The sequence below is a fragment of the Schistocerca cancellata genome, chromosome 4 (genome assembly GCF_023864275.1).
Source record: "Schistocerca cancellata isolate TAMUIC-IGC-003103 chromosome 4, iqSchCanc2.1, whole genome shotgun sequence".
NCBI classification, from domain to species: domain Eukaryota; kingdom Metazoa; phylum Arthropoda; class Insecta; order Orthoptera; family Acrididae; genus Schistocerca; species Schistocerca cancellata.
The window spans coordinates 623,886,621-623,910,811 of NC_064629.1; the positions used below are offsets into that span (position 1 = coordinate 623,886,621).

The 24,191-nt window shown below is 41.4% G+C and overlaps 1 protein-coding gene across 1 annotated transcript in view; it reads right to left on the reverse strand.

Annotated features, from left to right (window-relative positions):
- The window catches only part of LOC126184352 (cadherin-like and PC-esterase domain-containing protein 1), a 144,384-nt gene that overhangs the window by 13,312 nt on the left and 106,881 nt on the right, over positions 1-24,191 (reverse strand). Inside the window, exon 5 of the mRNA XM_049926731.1 lies at positions 20,743-20,830. Within this exon, the coding sequence (XP_049782688.1) occupies positions 20,743-20,830 (88 nt within the window). The remainder of the gene's footprint in view (positions 1-20,742; positions 20,831-24,191) is intronic.

Sequence of the window (24,191 nt, forward strand, 5' to 3'; positions counted from 1 at the left end):
TTAATGGGCTGTGGCAGCAGACGTCCGACGCGAGTGCCTTTGCCAACAGCACGACGTCGCCTGCAGCGCCTCTCCTTGGCTCACGACCATATCGGCTGGTCCCTAGATGGCTGGAAAACTGTGGCCTGGTCAGACGAGTTCCAATTTCAGTTTGTATCTCACAGGAGCTTGGCTAGTTTGGGGTGGTCATCCCTGATATGTGAAATAAATCTGGATACTTAACATTTGTATACAAGCGTCTACATCGCTTCATAATGGTGAGGGCTGTATTTATATGCAATGGACTGAATCCCCTTGTCCAGTTTAACCAGCCACTGACTGTAAATGGTTATTTTTGGGAACTTGGAGTCCTTATGGAGTCATTAATGGACTCCATGTTTTCAAACAACGACGTCCTGTAACCGGGCACAGTTGTTCGCGTTTGGTTTGTTGAACATTCTGGACAATTTGAGTGTTTTTGGTCACCCTTATCGCCGGATCTGAATCCCATCGAAAATTTATGGGACACGATTGAGAGGTAAGTTCGTGAACAACATCATGCACCGGCAATACTTTCGGAATTATGGATATCTATAGAGGCAGTATAGCTCAATATTTGTGCAGGGCACTTCCGACGACTTGTTGAATATGTCTCACGTCGAGTTGTTGCACTACTCCTGGAAAAACGAGGTCCGACACGATGTTAGGTGATATCCCATAACTTCTGGCACTTCAGTGTACTAGTCGCCCCTTTAAAAGAGCACTCTGGTCGCTCTGGAACTCTGTAGATTTTGTATAACTGGAACCAGGTGGCAATTTAATCCTTCACTGTATACGTATGTCGAGATAGGGAATTGCTGTTCACGAGTTTGTCGGTTATATGGAATGAGCCCAGTAAGATGGGTCAATGTGTAGATGTATCAAAATGGAAGAAAGGAACAACCTTACTCGACAGTTTCCAAGAGCAAACCTTTGATGAAGTTGGCTGATTTATTGGTGTATCATCGTGGACTCTCCAGCATGTTTACATGGGAGGCTGTGCCACCCGTTGTCGCGTAACATAACGTATAAACGGTGGTGGCAAAAACACCGTAACCAACAGGGACTGGAGACGAGTGCCACGATTTGCCAGTAACAAAAGTTTGAAACCCGTCAGAAATTTCTACTCTCAGTGAATGTGGATCCATCTCAAACAGGTTCCGAGCAAACATTTCGAAGAGAACTGCATGTAATAACGTTGAGCGATCAGTGTACCGAGATCAATACTCACATGCAAAATTGTAACTCCCTACGTAACACCTAGACCACAGAAACTATCAACTTTGTCAATGTTTTTTGTTTCAATACGTGTTACCACCTCTCACCATATGAGGGTACGTTAGCATTGTCGAGTATGACCGTTTTGGTGGTCCGTGTGTTATGGTGTCTGGAGGCATAGCGTTGCGTGGCCGTACTGACTTCCAAATTCTCATTCACTCTCAAGGCTATTATGACACTTTGCTCTTTCCACATGTGCGTCTCTTCAGGGTTGCATTGGGACCTGACTAACGTCTTACGGATGACAATGCGTGACAACGACGAATAGCGCACGTGGAGGAGCTCTTACAAGGAGAGAATAATCGGCGAAAGGACTGACCTGCCTGTTCCCCAGACTTAAATCCCACCGAACGCGTGTGGGATGCATTGGGCAGACGTATTGTAACACATCCACGTGTACCAAAGACCACCCAGCAGTTGTCAGCGGAATTGGTAGAGGAATGGAACGCCCTACCTTAAAATACCTCAACAGTCTCGTAACCAGCACCGGACCACGTTGCACAGCATGCATTGCGTCCGTGGTGATCACATCTCCCCATTAAGAGCCATTTCCGCCTTCCGAAATGTCCAGGAGATCATCATTAATCGCACAGACTTCTATGTATTTATTATCTTTGAATAAAAGTGTAATTTCTGTTCGTACTGTTTCCATTTATTTTCTGTGCTATACTGCAGCAATTTTTTCTTTACATGGTCCAAGTTTGATCGATCTATGTTACTTCACAGTGACAAATCATGCGAAAGCTGCTTCCATTCTTAAGTTTTTCACAACAGTGTAGTTGCCCGTCTTCAATGGCCCAGTCAACACGAAAACTTGACTTCGGTTGACAAGGTAATGGTCAATTCCAACATGTTGAAACATGCCCTGAAACGTTTTATAAAGTAAGAAAACACCGAAAAAAAGACGCTGTCTAAATTTTACATGCTAAGACGCATTGCAAGTATTTTTAAAATATATTGAAAATTACCAAATTCGTAGTTCACTCTGCGGCTGGAGAACTGGACACTCCTACCGGAGCTATAGCGGGTCGCACATGTGCACACGGCAGGCGCGGATCCTTGGTTAACAACACATCGGTGAACAGATAACACGACTCGCCGCGACCGCCATTTGTAAAGCGATTTTCAGTTTTCATTGATAGTTTCCCCAAAAAACAACTGTCCACAGTTGCTGTTCCCTCAAATTCGTAACTCGGTAAATATCCATAATAATTAACAGTTGCTTTTGCGGTAGTGTGTTAACAATGGAAATAAAACTGAATTGTGGTGAGTGCTAATGTTACGCAGTGTGTGAACTCGCTTTTTCTTCGTAAAATCTGATCGTGAACTGTGTGAATGAAAGAAAGACTTACATGATGTAATAAATATGCATCAAAATGAAACCCGCCAAACTGTGGTTCAAATAGTTCAAATGGCTCTGAGCACTATGGGACTTAACTTCTGAGGTCATCAGTCCCCTAGAACTTAGAACCACTTAAACCTAACTATCCTAAGGACATCAAACACATCCATGCCCGAGGCAGGATTCGAACCTGCGACCGTAGCGGTCGCGCGGTTCCAGACTGTAGCGCCTAGTACTGCTCGGCCACCTCGGCCGGCGCCAAACTGTGAATAGAAAAACTATCCGAAAGATATACTGTAAAGGATGGCCACAACGTCCCATTAGGCCCATTAATAATCATCATAAACACCCAAATTTAAACAAGGAACTTGAACAAGAGTTCATTAGAGGAGCTTTTTAGGTATGAACCACATAGAGCTGCTTGTGAGATGCAGTGCATCATTACGGATAGAGATCTATTACACTGGGCTTTCAGAATTGCAACTGAGACGAACATTGTTGATTACAAGTAATCTTCGATCGTTTAATCAGATTCAAGAAATCATACAGCATGAGTAGTCGAAAAACGACGAAGTTTACCTCAAGTGAAAGTGTAGAGGAGAAGCCATTAATTCATAGTTGACTTGAAGATGAAACTGGCCGTTATCCCCACATCTGCTGTGTCTAACGCCGATCACTCAGGTTTCATGAAAGAACTGCGAGCAAAGCTGCACTTCGTCATTTCGAGGCGTAAAAAGACAGAATCTTCTCTGCAGTTGATTAATGCTATGAAATATTCGTATACAACAATGACAGTGATAGGTATGAGTGTATTCCTGTTTTTGCAACTTTATGTCTGTCTTCAGGGACCTGAAAGCAAATTAGGACAGAAAATAACTAAAATACTGTTTACTGGGAAAAATCTTATAGCCAACTTATCTAAGTTTGGAGCAATAGGAAAGAACAATGCTCAGCATTTCATTTGACACTGCTTCCAATTAGTTGCAGAAATTTATTCATCGCATTTGTTGGACTCTTGTCCTGTACATAACGATCCCTCTGGCTTTCAAGAGGACGACGAAAAAACTGGTTGATATAACTCAGATTCCTCACGAAATAACCGATTTGGGTCTTAATAAAGAATTTTTCCGACTATGGAAAATATTTTTAAGGAAATTGTCCGACAATACAAATTCCGAAAGCTCCGCACCATTTGAGATTTATCAGAAGAACAGTAATTCTAAATTTTAGTCATTTGTGCTTAACAGTATCTTTCGGTAAGTTTTACGACTTGCTTTAGGTATGCCCGGTATGCAGCACAAGAAGCAGAGCAACGGATAGGACCATTTCCTGCTCCACCGCACTTCTGTACAAATAAAACTGTTAATTATTGTGAAGTGCTGATAAAATCTTCTCGGGTTGATAGCCGAGTCAATGTGTTGTTTTCCAGCAACGTTTCAGCAAGTTTCTTACTTGCCATCTTCAGGCCATCTTCGCCTGAAGATGGCAAGTAAGAAACTTGCTGAAACGTTCCTGGAAAACAACACATTGACTCGGCTGTCAACCCGAGAAGATTTTATCATCGAGATTCGCCGAGAAAGCCTGCATTCTCATATTGTGATGTACTATTTTTCTTTAATCATGCGTTCTTTTTATCATTCAAATGCCACTTCTCTTTATTGCGGCGACTATGTGGAATAAACAAGGAACTCATTATTACTAAAATATACGTTATTCAAAAATTGTCATAAGAACTGTGTTATAGGAATGTTATAAAATGATGTATGTGTAAGAAATATATCATTTCGATAAGTTAAAGTTACGACTGATGGAAGTCAGCTGTAATGTAACATCAATCATTGATCGATTTATTTTCCTTTGCCAGTCTCCTTTGTAAAATTACATACGCAGCATTATATGAACTGTCTATTATTCAAAACATTAATAACACGAGACGTGTTTTGTATGGTTCAGATGCTTCAACTTCGCCTGTGGTACTGCCACTACGCAGCCCTACACTTTCGTCACGGTCGATCGCACGCTAGGCCGGAAGAGCTGTACGAACGGCTGTCATGAGCGGTTCCTCGTGCGACAAAGACGACTAACTTCAACCATTTTTTAAAAATACTTGCAGTGCGTTTTAGAATTTTGACAATGTATTGTAGTTTTCCTGCACAATAAATGTCACATTGGTCCATTCCCTTGCATGTTTACCCGTGTATTGTTGTCCGACGAGTTACGGTTTTGTCTCTTTCCAAATGATACAAAGCATTCAGTGTTTCGATGATGCACTGATCCGTGGATTGTGCATTTTGTTACGGCCAGAGGTGGTTATGTGTTATTTAGAGGGTGACTTCCTACCGCGAGTCTCGTTCACTCAGCCTCGTTAGCGTGAACATGAGCCAGAATATTTCTTTCAACATTTTCTGTTCTCAGATGTTGTCCTTTCCTGTGTACCTACGTGATGAATATCATGTGTACTCTCCCATCTTCCAAGATAACAACTACCGTGTTCGTAGTGCAGCGCGCATTGTTTTCAATATTAATGTACAGTTAGGCATATTATCGCAACTGGTCTCGCCCGCTAAACCAGTCGATCTTAATCTCATAGAAAATGACTTGGGCCATTTCAGACATCGGCTGAAACTTTGCGGTTACCATCCTGGCAATATGGTAGCTCGACAGGATGCAATCATAAATGAGTGGCTTCAGCTGGGTATGGCATACCTAAAGAGACCTGTGCGCGCTCTTCCTCGCCGAAGTGATGCCGTTATAAAGACTAAGGCACTGTTACACGATATTAGCGTGATGTCCCTCGCTGGAGAGTAATTTTTTGTCTTATTTACACGTTTGTGCTTATTTGTACGTTTTGGGTTATATACTATCGTTTCTTTTCATGTGCAAAATGTAACAAATACCAGATATTTATAACATATCATCCCATTATAACGCGATACTACGAAATCGCTACGACACTTTGTAAACTTTGTTGCTTTGTTTCTTTTTGTCCTTGCAGGTCGGGCTAGTCGCGTGTCACAGAAAACCCCTTTAAGCGTCAGATGCAATCTACGTGCACATTAGGTGCTCCAGTGGGGTTTATCATTGGACGTTGACCGTAGACGTCTTCTGAGTGATCTAGGGTGGTCCACTGTACTTCGTCACTGTTTTATTCTTTTGTGTGTGTGTATGGCTTTTGGGGAAAAACTAATTAGCGGATATAAATTATTGGTACTGTTGTTTTCTTATTCATTGGAGTTTTCTGACGTCCTATGGCTTTGATATTACCTTTCCTATGCAACCTCTTGATTCGCTATAACATCTACGTGAAAGTACGAGCATGGAAACATATGAACATTAAGGGAGTTTCTCTACTTTTAACGTGGAGAGCATCTTCTGTCTATACGTGGTAACAAACCGAAAGAGTCGTTTGCTCTCAAGAATATTCTAATTTTATAAGGCCAGCACATATATATTTATCCTAAAAATTACCCTGGTAATTTACATAGTGATTTACAATTTTTTTTGTAGTCCCGTACACGCGATCCCTACGTACCTACACCGCTGGTTGCAGATCACTACTTCGCAACTTCTGTAAGTTAATGACACGACTGGGACATTAATTCCGACATAACATTGTTGCCCTGGTGAATAATGAATGCTTTTGACTTTCCGTAATTAAGTACCCATTCCCTCTCCATCTCGTGTACCACAAGCTGAGCTGGGATAGTTATCATCGTTAAACGGCGGCAGAAATGATCTATAATAATCAGAACGTGACAGTTACACACTAGTGTTTGGGCAAATGGACCATAATCATCCTACTCTGTCATCTGGAATGACCGACTGGCTTCCGGCAGGCTGAGCATCATTGCTTGTAGACGACTAAGTTCCGCTCGTTTTGCACATGGTGCACAGTTTCTGACATATTGCGCTGCATCTGGTTTACAGTGCTTCCTACGCAGTCAGCAGCTGCTCTATGGTGTGCGTCTCATCAAGCGACGTAATCAGATAGTGACGACCGACAGGCTTTTCTCTGCACCTCCATAGGGAAGCCTTATGTTGCCTGCTTCCACTCGTTTTCCTGCACAGGAATCCTGTTCACTTTCACTTTTCCTTTTTTTTTCATTGAAATGCCGTCACACGCTAACGCGTCTATTTTACGGCTGTGTATTGCCTCATAATCTATTTGATGCACCTTTAAAGACAAATAGCCATTTGGATGCAGCATGTTGGTAATCACTCTAAAACCCACCTGAAAAGTTATTTAGAAGTAATTGTCCTATAGCTGTTTTCCGTGTCTTCCTGTTGATATTGAGAACCGACCAATACCTTTTTTGATCTATTTTGTAAGTCTCCGTCATAAAAATCTCTGTTTACCGAATCACTTTTTCTCTTTCACCGAAGTGAGAATTACATTAATAAATTGGTTTGCTTCGTGTTAGTCTAAATTAATAAAACAAACAAAGTAAGTATGTTTCTTTGGAAAAAGATACAGATTTTTGTTTATTGGTAATCGTTTTAATGTAACACTTGAAATAATATTTCTGATTTACAACACATGGAAATATGGACACAACAGTATATATTGTTATTCTTGAAGAACGACGCGATCAAATATGTTAAGAGCCACCGCGGCGTGGATGTTGTAGGCTGACGGAGGAACAAGGGATATCTTCTCGATTCTGAAACCAATGGGCACTCTGATCATATTCTACAACTCATGAACTTCACTTCACATTACCAAACAACAAGCGAATACGTGTTGCGTCCTACTATGTCAAAATATTTGCAGACATGACAGAGTGTCTACTTGAATATCCGTCCCAACAAAAAAATAAATCTTTACGGAGACACTAACATAACTTACAAAATAAGGAGAACCAAGAGGATAACTATTCTGATCTCTGAAGTCATTCCTACCCCAAGCAAGCCAGAGATAAGTTTAGCAGAAATTTTTACAAAGGAGCTAATGGTGTTGAGAAAGGATACAGTAAATAAAGTTCGCGGTAGAGTGTTTATTGGTGTCAGAAGTAACTAGGTAGTTCCTCTGAGTTAGTACGGGTAGAGATTAAACTCGACAACTGGAATAAATTAATAACTGGTTCCTTTTTCCGACATCCCGACTCAGATGATGCAGTTCCAAACAGTTCAAAGAAAACTTGAGACTTATTTCAAATAGGTATCTTACTTATACAGATATTATAGTTCATGGCGACTTCAATCTACCCTTGACATTTTGGCAAAATACATGTTTAAAGTCAATGATAGGCACAAGACGTCGTCCGAATTCGTACTGAGCGCTATCTCTAAAAAATATTTTGAACGATTTGTTCAGGAGCCCAGTCAAAGCGTAAATGGTTGCGAAAACATACTTAAACTCTTAGCAACAAATATACCTGAGCAAACAGGGAGCATCACGACGGGTACAGGAATTAGTTACCACAAGCTCGTTATAGCGAGACGGAATACGGTAACGTCCAAACCAACCAAAAGACGCAAGTTATATCTATTTAAGAAATCCGATAAAAATTCACTTGACATCTTCCTAAGAAAATGACTCAAACTATGTAAACGTAGAACATACGTGCCGTAAATTAAAACGAATAGTGTCGACAGCACTGAGAGATGTATACGAGATAAATTAATGAGAGACAGAATGATTCCCCATGGTATACAAAACAGCTCAGAAAACTGTTACAGAAGCAACGAAAAAAGCCTACCAAATTGAAAGGAGCGAAAAATCCTCAAGATTGTCGATGTTTTTGATGTGTTGGCAAATGTGCCAACACCTTGTAGATAGAGGAGGCTGAAACGCACGCTATCTAACGCAGACGGGCGTGAATTCTGGAACAGGATACGTAATTAATGCACTAAAGAAAAGTACGTAGCGTCTGTTTACTTAACTTTAATTCATCCTTGTGGTATATCGCTCTTGACTATACAAATGAGACTCTCTCCAGAAATGGTTAATGGCGCCTTGCTAGGTCGTAGTCATGGACTTAGCTGAAGGCTATTCTAACTGTCTCTCGGCAAATGAGAGAAAGGCTTCGTCAGTGTAGTCGCTAGCAAAGTCGTCGTACAACTGGGGCGAGTGCTAGTCCGCCTCTCTAGCCCTGCCGTGTGGTGGCGCTCGGTCTGCGATTACTGACAGTGGCGACACGCGGGTCCGACATGTACTAATGGAGCGCGGCCGATTTAAGGCTACCACCTAGCAAGTGTGGTGTCTGGCGGTGACACCACAGTTTTACTGAAGGTCGAAACTTAGCGGACACTTCAACGCGAGATGCTTCTAATGGTTTCCAAACCGAATTTCAGTATCGAAATCTGGCAGCAAGTTCTAAGAAATTCTACCCGTATACATACTACATCAGCAGCAAAACACAACCAACACCTTCAAGGAGCAATAGCAATGGTAAAGTTACTGTTGATAGTGCCGCTGAGTCAGCATTACTAAACACGATTTTCCGAAATTCTTTCAGCATAGACGACGAACTAAATATTCTGGAATTCGAATGAAGAACAACTGCTAATATCAGTAACTTAGAAGTGGATCTCCTAGCTGTATCGAAGCAGCTCAGTGACTCAAAAATATCAAGGCGTCTAGTCCAGAGTGCATATTATCTAGGTTCCTTTCAGAGTATGCCGATACGAAAGCTCCCTACTTAGGAACTATACGCAAATACTCGCTCGACGGAAGACAGGTTCCTAAAGACTTGAAAGTAGCGTAAGTCACACCAGTATCCGAAAAGGATATATGAGTGATCCTCTTAATTACAGACCCATATCACTAACGTCGATCTGCAGAAGGATTTCTGAACCACTAATGTTTTCGACAAATACGAATTACTTCGAAGAAAACGATTTATTGACAAATAGGCAACCCGGATTCAGAAAATATCGTTCTTGTGAAACAAAACTAGTTCTTTAATCACACGAAGTAATGAGTGCTACCGACAGGGGATACCAAACTGATCCCATACTTTTGATTTCCTGAAGACTTTTTACATCGTCTCTCACAAGCGACTTACAATCAAATTGCGTGCCTACGGAGTATCGTGTCATTTGAGCGGCTGGATGTGGGGTTTCCAGTCAGAAAGGTCACAGGTCGTAGTAACCGACGGATAGCGATCCAGTAAAACAAAAGTGATATCCGGCGCTCCCCAAGGAAGTATTACAGGTCTTGTGCTGCTCCTGATCTACAAAAACGATGTAGGAGACAATCTAAGCTGCTCTCTTAGATTGTTTTCAGCTGATGCTGCCATTTACCGTCTCGTTAAGTCATCAAATTATCAAAAACATTTGCAAAATGATTTAGACAAAAGTCATCCACAAGAGTACTAAACAGATTCCACTAAATTTCCGTAACACGACAATTTTCACAAATATAAAGTCTGTGAATTCAACTAAATACTTAATGACTTTAATTACGAAGAACTTTAATTGGGACGATCACATACATAATATCGTGGGGAAAGAAAACCAAAGTCTGCATTTTATCGACAGAACACTTAGGTTATGTAACATTTCTACTAAAGAGACTGCCTACGCGACGCTTGTCCGTCGTCTTCTCGATTATTGCTACACGGTGTGGGATCCGCCTCAGACAGAATTGACGGAAGATGTCGAAAAAGTTCAAAGAAGGACAGCTAGTTTTGTGTAACCGCGAAATAGAGGAGAGAATGCCATGGATATGATACGCGAATTGATGTGGCAATCATTAAGACAAAGGCGTCTTTTTTATGATAGGATTTCAGTCACTAACTTTATCCTACGAAATAATTTTTAAGCGCCACCTACATCGGGAGAAATAAACATTGTGATATAATAAGAGAAATCAGACCTCCCAAGGAAAGATGTAAGTGTTCGTTTCTCCCGCGCGCAGTTCGAGAGTGTAGCGGTAGAGAAATAGCCTGAAGGTGGTTCGCTGAACCCTATGCAAGGCACTTAATTGTGAATTGCAAAGTAGTGGTGTGGAAGCAGATGAGTACTGCAGAGTGTTGTGTAGAAAAACCACGCCACGCTTAAGTTGGTATATTTCTTGTTTTCCATATATGGAGTAATTGCCATCATTTTATATGAGAGTTATTCATAATTATGTTTTAGGTCCTTACTCCGTTCATCGAAACGGCAATAAGACAGAGTAGTCTGTTATTTTGTACTTCGACCCTACCACAGCTCGACTGTCAGCAGTGTCGTGTATCTGAAGATGTGACTACGTGGGTTGCTCAACTGCACGAGAAATTCAGACCGAGGCGAACATTGTCAGCAGGAACAGTCTTCCTACTGTTAGGGTTGTTCAGATATTGTAACATTGTGAAAAAAATTTTCAATCCTGTGAACTTCCACTTACTTCTGATATTCTCGTGTTATTTTTATCGAATATTCTAAATAGTAAAAGTGACCTCTTCTTTGAATGTCTAGGAATGTCATTATGTTTCACGGTCTGTATTATTTGCCAGGTGGCTGTCTCTCACTAGTTACGTGGTACAAAACTCGTCGTAGGAAGGGAATATCGTTTTGTAGGTGTTGTTCTAAAATATGGAAACTCTGCGAGAAATGGGCCCTTTTAGACAAAGGCTGATGCTAGTCGAAATCAGGTGGTCGCACTGTTGTAATTGATTACGAACAGTACCAGTGCAATGTCCTCAATAAGTTGCAAGTGGCAGTCGTCGTCAGAACAGTGTTCTGCGTAGTTGTAAAAGCATTATGTCGGAACCAAATGAATTCGAACGTGGGTAAATTGATGGTGTTTCTATGGTGCATAGTTCCCTAACCAAGGTAGGCGAAGTGTTATGGTGTTTACAGATGCACCGTAAAGAAGGCACATGCGAGGAAAGAGATAAAACATCACCCTGAGTCACACCGTGTACGAAAGTCTGCGTTGAGTTATCGTGACAGACCGTCATTGAAGAGAATTGTGATGAAAAATAAGAGGACGACGGCCGTAAGAGTGACTGCAGAAGTGAAGGTCGTACTCGCGAATACTGTCAGCACTAAAACTACACGAAGGCTGCGCCATAAGCAGTGAGTTGTAGGGCGAGCTGGAACTCGAAAAACACTTATCACAGATGCAAATAACCTAACAGGGTAACGGGGATCGAAAAGTCATAAAAATTGGACTGTTGAGCAACGGAAGAATGCCATTTGGTCGGATGAGTATTGTTTCACACTGTTTGAAACTTCTGTTCGCGTTAATGACACAAGAGTGAAACATGGCAGGGTTTCGGTGTTGATTTGGGGAACTATATCGTGGCATTGCATGGACCCCATTGTTACTCTGCAAGATCGCATTACTGCCAACGTTTATGTGTCCATTCTGGCTGTTCAGGTCCATCCCACGGTACAATGTTTGTTCTCCAGCGCTGATGCTATGTTCCAAGACTACAGTGACGCTGTTCTGCTCTGGCATCACAGTCACCAGATTCAATGTAATTAAGCCTTTGTTCTCTGCATCGTTACGGCCTTTGCATATTTTTGTCCACCTCCTGTAGCTCCCAGTTCAGACATCACTAGAAAACATAGTATATTTTCTCAATTTGCGACATGGTTGCGAATAGAAAGTGTTGTGTACATAGTTCCGCATAGTCAGCGCATACACCACTTTCCCACTAGAGTGCGCCCCGCTAAGCACTACAGCGCAGGCGCAGTGCTCGTCTGTCTCCGAACTACGAGATGGCGCTGCCTTAGAGACGGACCAAATTTTGCTTCCGCCGATCCGCGTATTAATATGTAACACAGCCAATGAGATTGCTGCTAACGTAGAACTTTTTCTCCTCGCGGATCACAATCGCGCAGTGATACCTGAATGCGCGAGATATTATAACGAGTGTACAGACCTCCGATTAGTCTGCACCAGTCTGTACCAGTCTATAGTCAAGTTTCAGTCTGCGCTTAATAAGATTACCATATTCCCGTATATAGCCATGAAGATAAATGTATAGACACTTTGTCAAGTATCAGAGATATGTGAGAATAAGATTAACGTACCAAGACCAAAGGAACTTCAGATTGTCAATTGTAAACAGCACCCAGAATCGAGTTATGTAATGTCTATGCTTTTTATTATTTTAATAAATGTGTGTGAAAATTAATCAAGTTCTGTTTAAAGTTGGTCACCATCAATCTGCTACTCTAAGCGTGCAAGTGGCATTTCTATCATGTGACCTAATGGCACAAGATAAACACGCCACGATAAGACTACGAGACATATTGCTGGCACTCGCCTACTTCGTTAGAGCGACAAGTCAAATAATCTGATGGTGTGTGTATCGAAGGTCTTACAGTATGCACACCACAGAAAGTGAAGACTATTTTTTTATTTCAGTCTATGATCATAAACTCGTTAGCTCCTCAGACTGCCGTTCTCGGTCAGCAATGACCATCGTCAGATCTGCAGCAAAACATGGCAAAAACACAAATACAACTAGTGGATTGTCTACAACTTAAAACATAAAAATAGGCCATAATGAAAAGCACTAGTGACATACATGCGAAAATCATGCACTTTAAAATAACAAGACATACCTATTTTAAAAGCATGTCCCAATATAGTTGAGCCATAGTGGCATCGTCAAAAGATAAACATAAAATCAGTTTAGCATCGTTGTAATATATAAAATATGGTATGTGCTAGGTCACAATGTCGCCGGAGTCATCTTGTTAACAGCGCTACCGTTCACAACAAACTGCTGTATAGTGGCCACAAAATGTTTTTGACGTAAGCTTGATAGATGTTGCTACTGCAGGCGTACATATATTCTTCAATTATGTGGTTGTACGATATGGAATAAAAATGTATGTCATACTTTTATCTAAAATTTTCCACAAGAACGTATCAAAATTATTGTCACTTAACTATTTCCTATTTACAATCTAACTTTAGACATGGTTTTAATTTATTGCTTTTTATTACTGTAGTGACTTATACACCTATTAAGCCCGCTAGAGACTTTACCGATTGTATTCTTCTTGTTATTCCACATTGTACAATTATATGACTGAAATTTATTCTAAAACAGTATACATTATTGTATCATTTTTCGGAGCAGATGTAAACGACCTGAAGAATCTTCAGTAGGGAAATCGCAAGAAACCTGTGCGTTAATACCGCTGCAGATGTGTAGGCTGAATAATCAATTTTTCTTAATCGTCAAACCTGTGCTGGGGCCTGATGGAATTCATTCCTTTCTAGGTTATTTCTACAATTATTATCTACGATAGAAGTCCCAAATGGATGGCTAATAGTAGAAGTTGATGCCATGCTGCGAGTGAATTACTAGGTTACCCACAATTCTTCAACCGGATGTGATACTCCTTGATAGTCAACATACCCTCGCATCTAGTTTTTAAAACTAACAGCACATCAACGTGTATGATGAATGTTTGTCAGCAACTATTGTAGAGGGCATAATAGGTAATGAATTTTCGATATATAAGAAAGTGTCAGTAATGGAAAAAATAAAAAGAAAGAAAAATAAAAAACACCAAATAATCTGATATTTTCTGAACAAAAAGTCTGGAAGTTCAATTGCAGAGAACATGTGTCTGTTATGTTAATGTATTGTACTATTCTGCAATGACATCGAATTCACGTTTTGATGGTGTCTCTGCCACAGCCAGAAAAATCTGACGCTGTGCCTTTAGTCTGGTTGTAGCGTGTGTAATAAATATATAGGTCATGAAGGGGAGGTAATTTACAATGAACTAGCAGTCCTGCCTAATGCCGCTTCTTTATCAGCATACAAAAGTTCCTGCGGATCTACTCTGTGACCGTGGTAGCATCCGGTGGTGACCCTGATGTCTGTGTTTATGCCGGAATGAACGGCATAAACTGGGATAATGGGAAGCGCATAGTCAAGTAACAGAGAAATATTCAGTTAATGGCATAATTATACACTAAACGTTTAGAAGCATATCTGAATTTAAGGTAGCCTTATTACAGCATGGGATGACATCAATCGACAGTTCTGGATTACTCGACAGTCAGTGAGTCCTCCGTCCGTAGGACAAACAAGTAATAAGAGAGAAACAATTGAACATGAAATAATAGATTATCCAGTCCTTAGATAGTTGTAAGTAGTTGAAAGTGAAAAATTTTCCCGACGCAACGTACATGTGGTATAGTGGTTAACCATGGCTGATGCAAGATAAGTACACAGAGTACGGTGAGCGCAGCAGTCTTATCCCACAAGCACTGATGCGCGTGTGGCGCAGACGGCTCACAGCACAAGCTGCGTGCTCGCAAAATTATAGCAAGTAACGTAAGCATGTACTTGCTCTCGCAGCGCGAGCAGAATTCTATCGTTGTGAATTTAGACACGATTTATTCCACAGAAATGAAAGCTAGTTGATGTTAATTAAAGATACAATGGAAGATCTTGCGTCTGAATGGGTTCCATCTAAAAGCTGCATCCAAATGAGCTCTATCTAAAACTGCGTCCGAATAAGCTCCAACTAAAAGCTGTATCCACCTGGCGTCCACTAAAAATCCTCAACCACGTGGGACCGGTGTGTGTGGTGCGGCGAGCCTACTAAAAAAATAGTTGTTTCTGTGGCCAACAACCTAACTAGGGGAGCGGCGCAGACAGTCCTTCGGTGTTTTGGCTCGAGGGGGCAGAGAAGCCTCCCTGGTGCTTGGGTTGGACATCCTGTGGGGGACCAGGAGAACGACTCCAAGCAGATAAACGCTTCCTTTCACTTTAGCGTGCCTCTGGCTGCGATTTGAATGCAACGGCTGCATCTTTGCTGATTTACACCATCTTGCAGCTTTCTTAAATTAATCGCTCAGTGGATACTAAAATTAATTCGCCCCAATATCCGACTGTCCTGCGTGTAGGCAAAATATTTATGAATCCGGTACGTCAAGGAAGATTGATAATATAATATTAGATTGCCTATTAAGTTTTCTGACTCGTTAAATATTAACACAATTGGTCTCTGATTATCGTCATTGTATTTGCAGTGTGGCGTTCAGTATGAATACATGATCGAAAATGTTATATTTCAGTTAAGTATTCTTTCTTCGTGAGAGACTGATTGAGACAGCAGCTTAGGTGTCTCCATGTTTGCCAGATACATTGCGGACAAGTCTCAGCTTTACATGGGTAGTGCTCTGCAGGACTGCATTTGTGGCCGTGGTTTCTGTCGTCAAATTTTCGTGCTTTTAAGTATACAGTGTTAATTCAGCACGAGTGTAGTGTTTCTTTTACGATACTGATGAAAGGAGAGAGTGAATCGCAGTGACATCACATATCGCTCTGCTCTCGAACAGAAAAACTGGACCAGTGATGTAAATTCCGCATAAGACGGCGGATCACTGTCGGAAGTCACATGCCTATATTCTAGTAGATGTTGTGAAGAGATCTGCGATTGAACCTGGGATACCGTCACGTGAGTTGATCTTGCAACGATACCTTAATGTGTATTGTCATTCTTGTCTACGGTGGTGGATTATTTGATACTAAGTCAACGCAAATACGATCAGAAATTCCGTTAAGAAACGTTATGTTCATTTCTCAAATGTGATATATAGAGTATTTCACTTACGCTCAAGAGTTGTGTCAGGCGTGGCGAGGGAACCAAAAGGGGGCAGGCAGGCTCTGATTGCCTGTGACCACCTGGTATATTAGTCGTAGTATGGCAGCTGACGTAACGGTTTTATACGAATGACGTGTTATCAGTGACCGACGAAATCTTCCCACCATTAAGCTCTCCAGACTGGTGTTTCTGTAGCCTGTGCTCCAAGAGCTTTGCACGAACTCTCATAAATTCAGATACTGTCGCTTAATGTTAGAATAATTCCTACCAACAAAACCGCCGTGTCACAAGCAGTGTGAGCACTTGTATTGCCCTTCATGAAATATCCGTAAGTTTTTTTTGTTAAATGTTACTAATCTGATTAATGTTACTCATCTGAACGAAGGTTCCAGGATATTGTTCACACGTCTATTAAAAATTATGGTTTGGTAGAAAAAAATTTATCACCTTGCACTAATCGCGTACTACATTTCCGTATTCACAACACACACAGTATCTCAACGTAAGTAGTGAGGATTTTCATAACTTCAACGTTGATGTTTATGCGTGCCGCGCCGGGTAGCCGCGAGGTCTAAGGCGCCTTCCACGGTTCGAGTGGCTGCCCCTGTAGGAGGTTCGAGTCCTCTCTCGGGCATGGGTGTTTATGTTGTCCTTAGCGTAAGTTAGTTTAAGTTAGATGAAGTAGTGTGTATGCCTTGGGACCGATGATTTCAGCAGTATGGTCCCATAGGAACTTACCACCACCAATGTTTCTGCACTCTCACGCACCGCGATAAATACAGACCTTTTTCATAAGAGAAAAAGAGCATTTCAGTATCAACCAATACGCCTAGGCGGCAATAGTCAGTTGCAGTGCTGACTACGAGCAACAGCATCTTAACTGACCATTCGGCGCACTATCGTTACTTTGTCTGGTTTCAGTCTGTGTTTGTGTAGAGCTCTATAAGTAGACTGCACTGCCATACCAATCTCAAGTGGTAAGTGGTGCAGTTATTTTCTTAGGTTTCCTTAAATTATCTATTTCGGTTGGACGCGAAACGCCACCTGCTACAGTGATGTACACGTAAGAACGATGAAGCGATGTACAATGTAACAGGGGCAGTGTATCACGTGACGCTGTAACCAATAGCGTCATTCGGCCACGTCCGTCTGTAGCGTACCCTTCGGGATGCACTTATAATTTTTACCATTGATTTTCATCTTAGTTTAGGTATGGCGAGAGTACTTACTAACTTCATTGTTCTGTAAGAGCGGCATAAAGCATATATGATGAGTATTACGTTAAGAAGTGACATAGAGAGTTTCCCGGGCAAGCCAATTTTTATAAGGAGAGTCAGAAGCAGAAAAAAGGCCCGATGTGGTGCTCACCCCCAAATTGACAGTTACCAGGCTAAATAATGATTGGTACGTGAGGCGTGGATTGGAGGCAGAGCTCGCTGGTTACGCCATAAAGAACACTTCCTGATAAAAAATGTGACGCACGTACAAGAGGAGATGAAAGCGAAATGAAACCTTACGGTGAATGCAAAATTAAATCAAATTTACAAAGAAGTTGGCCGTATGAGCCCACTTAGGAGTACGACGTTACACCTCCTATGGTCTTGATGCATGCACTGATTCACGTGCGTAGGGTGTCCTAAAGTCATTGTATTCTATTCTGAGACATGGTGACCTACAAATGTTGTAACTGCTACTTGATATCCTGGGAATTGGCAATGGGACGAGCTGGCCGTTGTGGCCGAGCCGTTCTAGGCGCTTCAGTCTGGAACCGCGCGACCGCTACGGTTCGAATCCTGCCTCGGGCACGGATGTGTGTGATGCCCTTAGGTTAGTTAGGTTTAAGTAGTTCTAAGTTCTAGGGGACTGATGACCTCAGATGTTAAGTCCCATAGTGCTCAGAGCCATTTTAACCATTTTGAGCAATGGGACGGAGCTGACGTCTCAGCTGGTCCCACAATCGTTTTATGAAGGACAGATCTGAAGATGTTTTTGGGCAGGAGAATGTATCAAAATCACTCATATAGTTCCTGTAGGCACATGAAATGTGTGATGAGCATTGCCCTGTTGAAAAATAGCACCATGATACATTTGCATTAGAGGTAACACTCGAGGGCGCAGAATGTCCGTAGTGCACCATCGTACCATCAGATTTCCCTCACCACCAGCTATCATCTCAGGTCATACCTGATGGCTTCCCATACAACGACGTAACACCCCTGTTCATCTCCAAAACATGGTCGCCGCCATATTCGCCGACGATGGTCATCTGGAGTAGAGCAGAACCACGATTCATCACTGAATATAATGCGACAACATTAATCAACAGTACATGTTTCCCGGTCACGGCACAGCTATAGAGGTAGCTGTTTGTGTTGCGGTGTTAGTGTCTGCCTGCACCGTGGGCGGTAATTCCCTAATTCGCTTGCTGCTAGTTTCCAGCGGATGGTGCGGGATGCCAGCGAATGTTGTAAGGAGTCCATTACACGTTCTCGGGTGGCAGATGCAGATATGAAGGAGTCGTGATGTGCTTGGTGCACGATAGGGCGATCCTCGCTTGTGATGGCCAGACGTGGTCGACCGGAACCTTGATGGTCGACCGGAACCTTGAGATGAGCTATGATAACCTCATATTCCCAGTTGGGCTAGTGTCATATCCGAATGCCACAAAAATCTGGATATTGTACGATTCTATCAGCCGGCCAAATGGAGATCCACATTGAGGCTCCTTCACAGCTCTGCCAGGCGCTGATTACGCTGTCTCACATTAGCACGCGGTATCTCCATGTCTTCCACAGTGATCACCCACATTTGACTCTATTCACAGCTCATGTATGCCCTACTATGCCTGGTAACAACACGAAATCCGAACACCACTAATTTATTATGGTAGTTACTCTACTTTCCACCGAGAATTGCAACTCTAATTACTTTCATATTTGCTTAAAATATGATACTGACATTCTACCCTGACCTCTTGGTGCCTCACTTTTGTTTGTCAGGCAGTGGGTATTCCAGCCCTTTCCTGTACAGAATGCATCCCGCACTCGCTTTCTTACTCGTACACTACTAAAGGCTCTGAAGAAACGGCCAGAGTGTGATGGACGATTGGAGCGTCCCTCCGCTTTTTTGGCTCCCGCGCTACCCTGGGTGCAGCACTTGCGTCGTATCTGAAACACCCTGTGTATGCTGCAAAATGATGTAGAATGTAGACGACGTGTACCCTTCCAACGCCATTATGTCTTTTCTGAACTTTAGAACTGGTCTCATGAATTAACGCGAATAATCTTTTTCCTCTGTACAACACAAAATGCAAGATAGAGTATTTCATTATGTTTCAAAAAGATTCAGCCGATTTCATAAGAGTATATCTTCCAACTACACCAACACAGAAACTTGGGGTGAATTCTAACCTTCACGTCGAATCTACACGTTTGCCTTGGCACCAGTTGTAGGTTGCGCTTCGTAGGGATGCCGGTAAGCGTCTACCTGGGGCAGATATTTCGCACGCTCTTATAACTCAGATATGTTAATGATATAATTTCACACCTGTATCAATTATCATGCAAAATTTCTTTGCATTTTATCTGGTAGAACATAAATCAATCTACTGACCACGGTGAAAGGTCAGCAAAACATGTTTGGGTGTTGAACAAGAAGAATTTATGTTAGAAGAAGCCAGAATCATGTTTCCATAATTGGAGATAGAGAATTTTCTGAAAGTGTGAAATTTTGGAAACATGCCGAAAACTTCATTTTTCGAGAGGCTGGACACAACCGCACTAGCACCTTCAATTAACAGCATTTCTTGACAATGTGCTGCCTCAGAGATAAGTTAGACGTAAGGCTCATGTAGATCTCGCATTGGAACATTGGCGTCCAAGGTTGCCCTATCTCACAGTATGCGATTTTTTTGTGAGTGTTTGTGAAGGATACGTCTGAGAGCCTACCCTTGAATAAACTCTTTCTCCATGCGTGTTTTATCACATGGAATGTGAATTTTTTATACTTGGGAAAGACGATGTCTATGAGATTCCCATAGAAAAATCATTTGTTGAATTGTGAGGCCGTATAGGAGGAGCAGTGAATGCCGTAAGTCAAGACATGTTCGTAAAAATATGGGCGATTTTGACAGTGGCCTGGATGTTTGTTCTGTGTTCGATGGAGGACATTTTGAAAGTCTGTAATAGGTAAATGTAAATTTCTTTCCTAAATGTAATAATGCTGTGCGTGCATTTGCGTAAAAAGGATACCCTTTCAGAATTGGATTATTCTTTTGAGAATAAAACCATTGTGCTTCTATGCCTAAGTTAAAATTAACACACGGTTTTTTATTTAACTCAGGTAAATGAAAAAGTCTTCTGAAATTGAATGAGTCTTTTTGAAACACCGTGTGAATAAAAAAGTGCAATAAAATATTACATACATTACATTACAAAACAGTAAAAATATGAATTTGGTTAGATAGTTTATTTAAGTTCAGTTTAAAAGCATGTAATAGATAACTGTTGTTTTTTATGCTCTGAGGCTGGCTGTATAAGTGAGGCCAAAGAACCATAAAAAAGAATCTGCTGATATTTGGGTTCGCGCACCTTAGGCAGGTAGTGTACGCCCTCGGACGGGATGTGAAAGCCTGAACCGAGCGTCTTGACGACGATGCGTGCCGACTGCAGTCCCTCCCTGTAACAAACACAAACAGATAAGCACACTTCATTCCACATGTATTTCTTGATAGTATTACATCACCCTGTGCTCACGAGTTATGCGAAATGATAACAGAAACAGTAGTGGCGGTCAGTTTGTAGGGAAGCAGCCTACTCACGCTGTAGTAAATTCACATCAGTTTCCATTGTGTGCCAGCCGGTCTGCTGTAACTAGCTCTGACGTCATAAATGTTGCGCAATACCTTAAAAATCAAGCAAATGACTTAAAACTTTTCTAGCATGTGAGGAATAATACTAAATTAATGTGTGTTAAATATCAGTTCGATAACTTCAGCCATTTTTGAAATTTGGACGTTTTTCTGAAAAAATCATTGGCGCAACAGAAAAGAGCTAGAGACTTCAAAATTTATATTTAGATTCATCTTTCATAATGATTTAATAAAAACAGTACTTTGGATTTCACAGATTAAGACTTTAGTGGAAATTCATGATTTTCTGGTTTTCGTCTCAAAACTGAAGGAAGCAAGATAGATTAAGTAGGCTAATAAATAAGGCTAGGATGTTGAGATTTAAGTAGGTTGGAGGTCCGCTATGACTATGAAGATGTGAAAAGTTTCTTTTGAATACCTATAAAATTATAGCGATAGCGGATCTCAAAAGGGCCAGTTCAGAGCTCATCTGCTGCGTGTAGCGTAATTTAATTAATTCTCTCGCCCAAAATAGTTAACTTAGCCACGTCAAAATTTTATTATCAATACTTACCTGCGTGCTAAATGCACGTTTAAATTAAGAGCTTCATCGGCCATCAGCAAAAGAAGCTATAAATTATTATGTAACTTGAAGTGGTGCGTTACTAGCCCAGCGGCTAGTCGGGAGAGCCGATTTGAACAGGCGTTCTCTTAGCCGTCCGCACCGCGGCTATATATATAAGAGCGCTGCGCGAGGAAGGCAAGGCCCCAGTTCTCTCCAGACGCTGAATAGCACGTCAGCTGTGTCGGGAGTCGCTTCGCTCGGAAGCATTGCTACAAACAGCCTCGGGTGCCGTATTAAGTTACTAGAGATACGCGGAACCGTGAAAGCATTTCAAGTAAAGGATTAATTCTGAGATGATTTGCATTATCTAGCTTCAGTTTGCGTATTGTCGTGTTTTCACGTGCCGTCGCGGGACAGACATTCTACCAATTATTTTAGCGTGGCGTTTGATGAAATATTCTCATCAAATCTTGGCGAGCATTCTTTTTAACATTTAATTCGGACATTTATAGTTGCATCAGCGCATTAGACTCTGAACTGCTCTGTTAGTTAGGTTGTAGGGATACTTGTGTTTGTTATCAGTGAATTTCAGAATATACTCAACTATTTTGGAAAATCGTTTTGATTAGAAATCCCGAACAATCTCCTAATTCCTCAGAGCTATAAGCTGCAGCTATAATGGTATTCTCAGATGAAGTGGGCACTAGGAACTCTCTTTACAGGCTCCACGTTTTATTAAATCACTTTCTGGGTGCTAAAAGGTAAATAGAGAGCCACTGTTGAGAACGGCGAAAGACAGCATTAACAACATTTTAAAAGCCTGAAACTGATTCAAACATTTTGAATTGCAAGCATTTATACAGCAAATTTATTTTCACGACTCACTCGCCGCCCCACAAGTTACATTGCACTGAACCGTGATAAGATCATTTCAGATCTAGGAATGGTGAAGGAAAATTTAACGTTTGGCGTTCCTCTGACGACGAAGTCATAAGAGCCTGACCACAAGCTCGGATACGATGAAGATGGGAGAGAAGACCAGCCGTATTCTTTCGAAGGTACCATTCCCTGAATTAACCGCAGTCCATTTAGGTAAACCGCAGGGAACCTAAACCTAAATAGCAGGGCACGGATCTACAGTAGATAGCAGTTCGCTCCGACTATGAGTCTTATGTTTTAAGTACTGTGTCCCTGCGAAAACTGTATTGTTAAATTACACATCGAATTACCTCTGAATGAGGGCTGGTGAAACGGTACAATCTGTACAATAGAACACTTTTTAGTTCGCGTGTTGCTGCCAGATTATGGATTTGGGCCACACTTTCTCAAGGAGACCAACAAAGCCACATTTCGAGCACAAATCGAAGATAGAAACTTTCACATTTGTATTTGACGTTCTGTGTTTGTATCTGAAATAAATTTCATAGTAAACTCCGTTACAATTAAATTTTTATTGTAGGATTGTTTTAATTACTTGTAGTCATCTTGGTACATCGGAGATTGTATCTAACTGCCGGATTTAAGTTCTACCCTTGGTACAACCAGAGCTTTTTCTCGACGGGAGATCTCTACAAGCTCCATTTAGTCTCTTGGGTGCAACTAAGAACTTACGTAAAACGGGTTCCAGGTTGGAAAGCTAACATTAACGGTTGGGAGGGCGGTGTGCTAACCACGTGAATCGCAATTATTGCAGCACGATGAAGCTTTAAGCAGAGAATGGACTAACACACGTTCGGCAGCTGCATGTTATACCAGAACAGTGATAGCACACAGATGAGTTTCGTTAATAGTGCCTCACACAACACTGTATACAAAGGTAGACATTAATGGAAAAACGAAGGTGTAACTAGTTCAGATCGTGTTTCCGGGCTTCTCGTATTTCTTAATTTATTTCAAAGAGGATCGATGTCTTCTTTATTTTCTTCATTGCCTTCGACTTTTTTATTCATCCTGAACGTTTAGTTTTTCTGGAGGTACTACTATTGTTTCTGTACCGCAAGATTTCCTTTAGCTGCACTATTATTTTCATATATGTCTAGGAGCGAAAAATCAGGAGTGGAGAAGCGAAACCAGTTGCGTATTTCTGTAAACGTACTTGGGAAATCATCTACCATTAATGCATCAGGCATAACGCCACTAGAATGTGCTAGTTACATAATTGTACATATTAAATATCGTATTAAATTTTTAAACTAACAGACGGCAATAAATAGTGAAAAATATTTTTTGAAACGTGATTGACGGAAAGCTGAAATGGGCTGCATGCGACCGTTCCTGAAACACGTGCTTTCTTCGTACCGTTTCATCTGCGCGGAACGATATATTTCTCTGTTCTGCTTAGAAATATCAGTACGTCGATTCAAAGCGGTCCTACAGCTTTCCCCGAATGTAGTATCCCGTTAGCATGCGGTCTTACTAATACTCACCTATCGTAATAAACTGAGACAATAAAACAATTTTCAGTCATTAATTTAGACGGAAAACCAACTGATTTCCATTATTCCACAGGAAGTTCATTTCACGATCGTCCGGCAATATTTGTCTAGATTTCTTACGAAATTTTTACAGCGCGAGTGGTTGCAATTTTCGAAGAATTAACACTATCTGCTATGACCAGTGCCTTA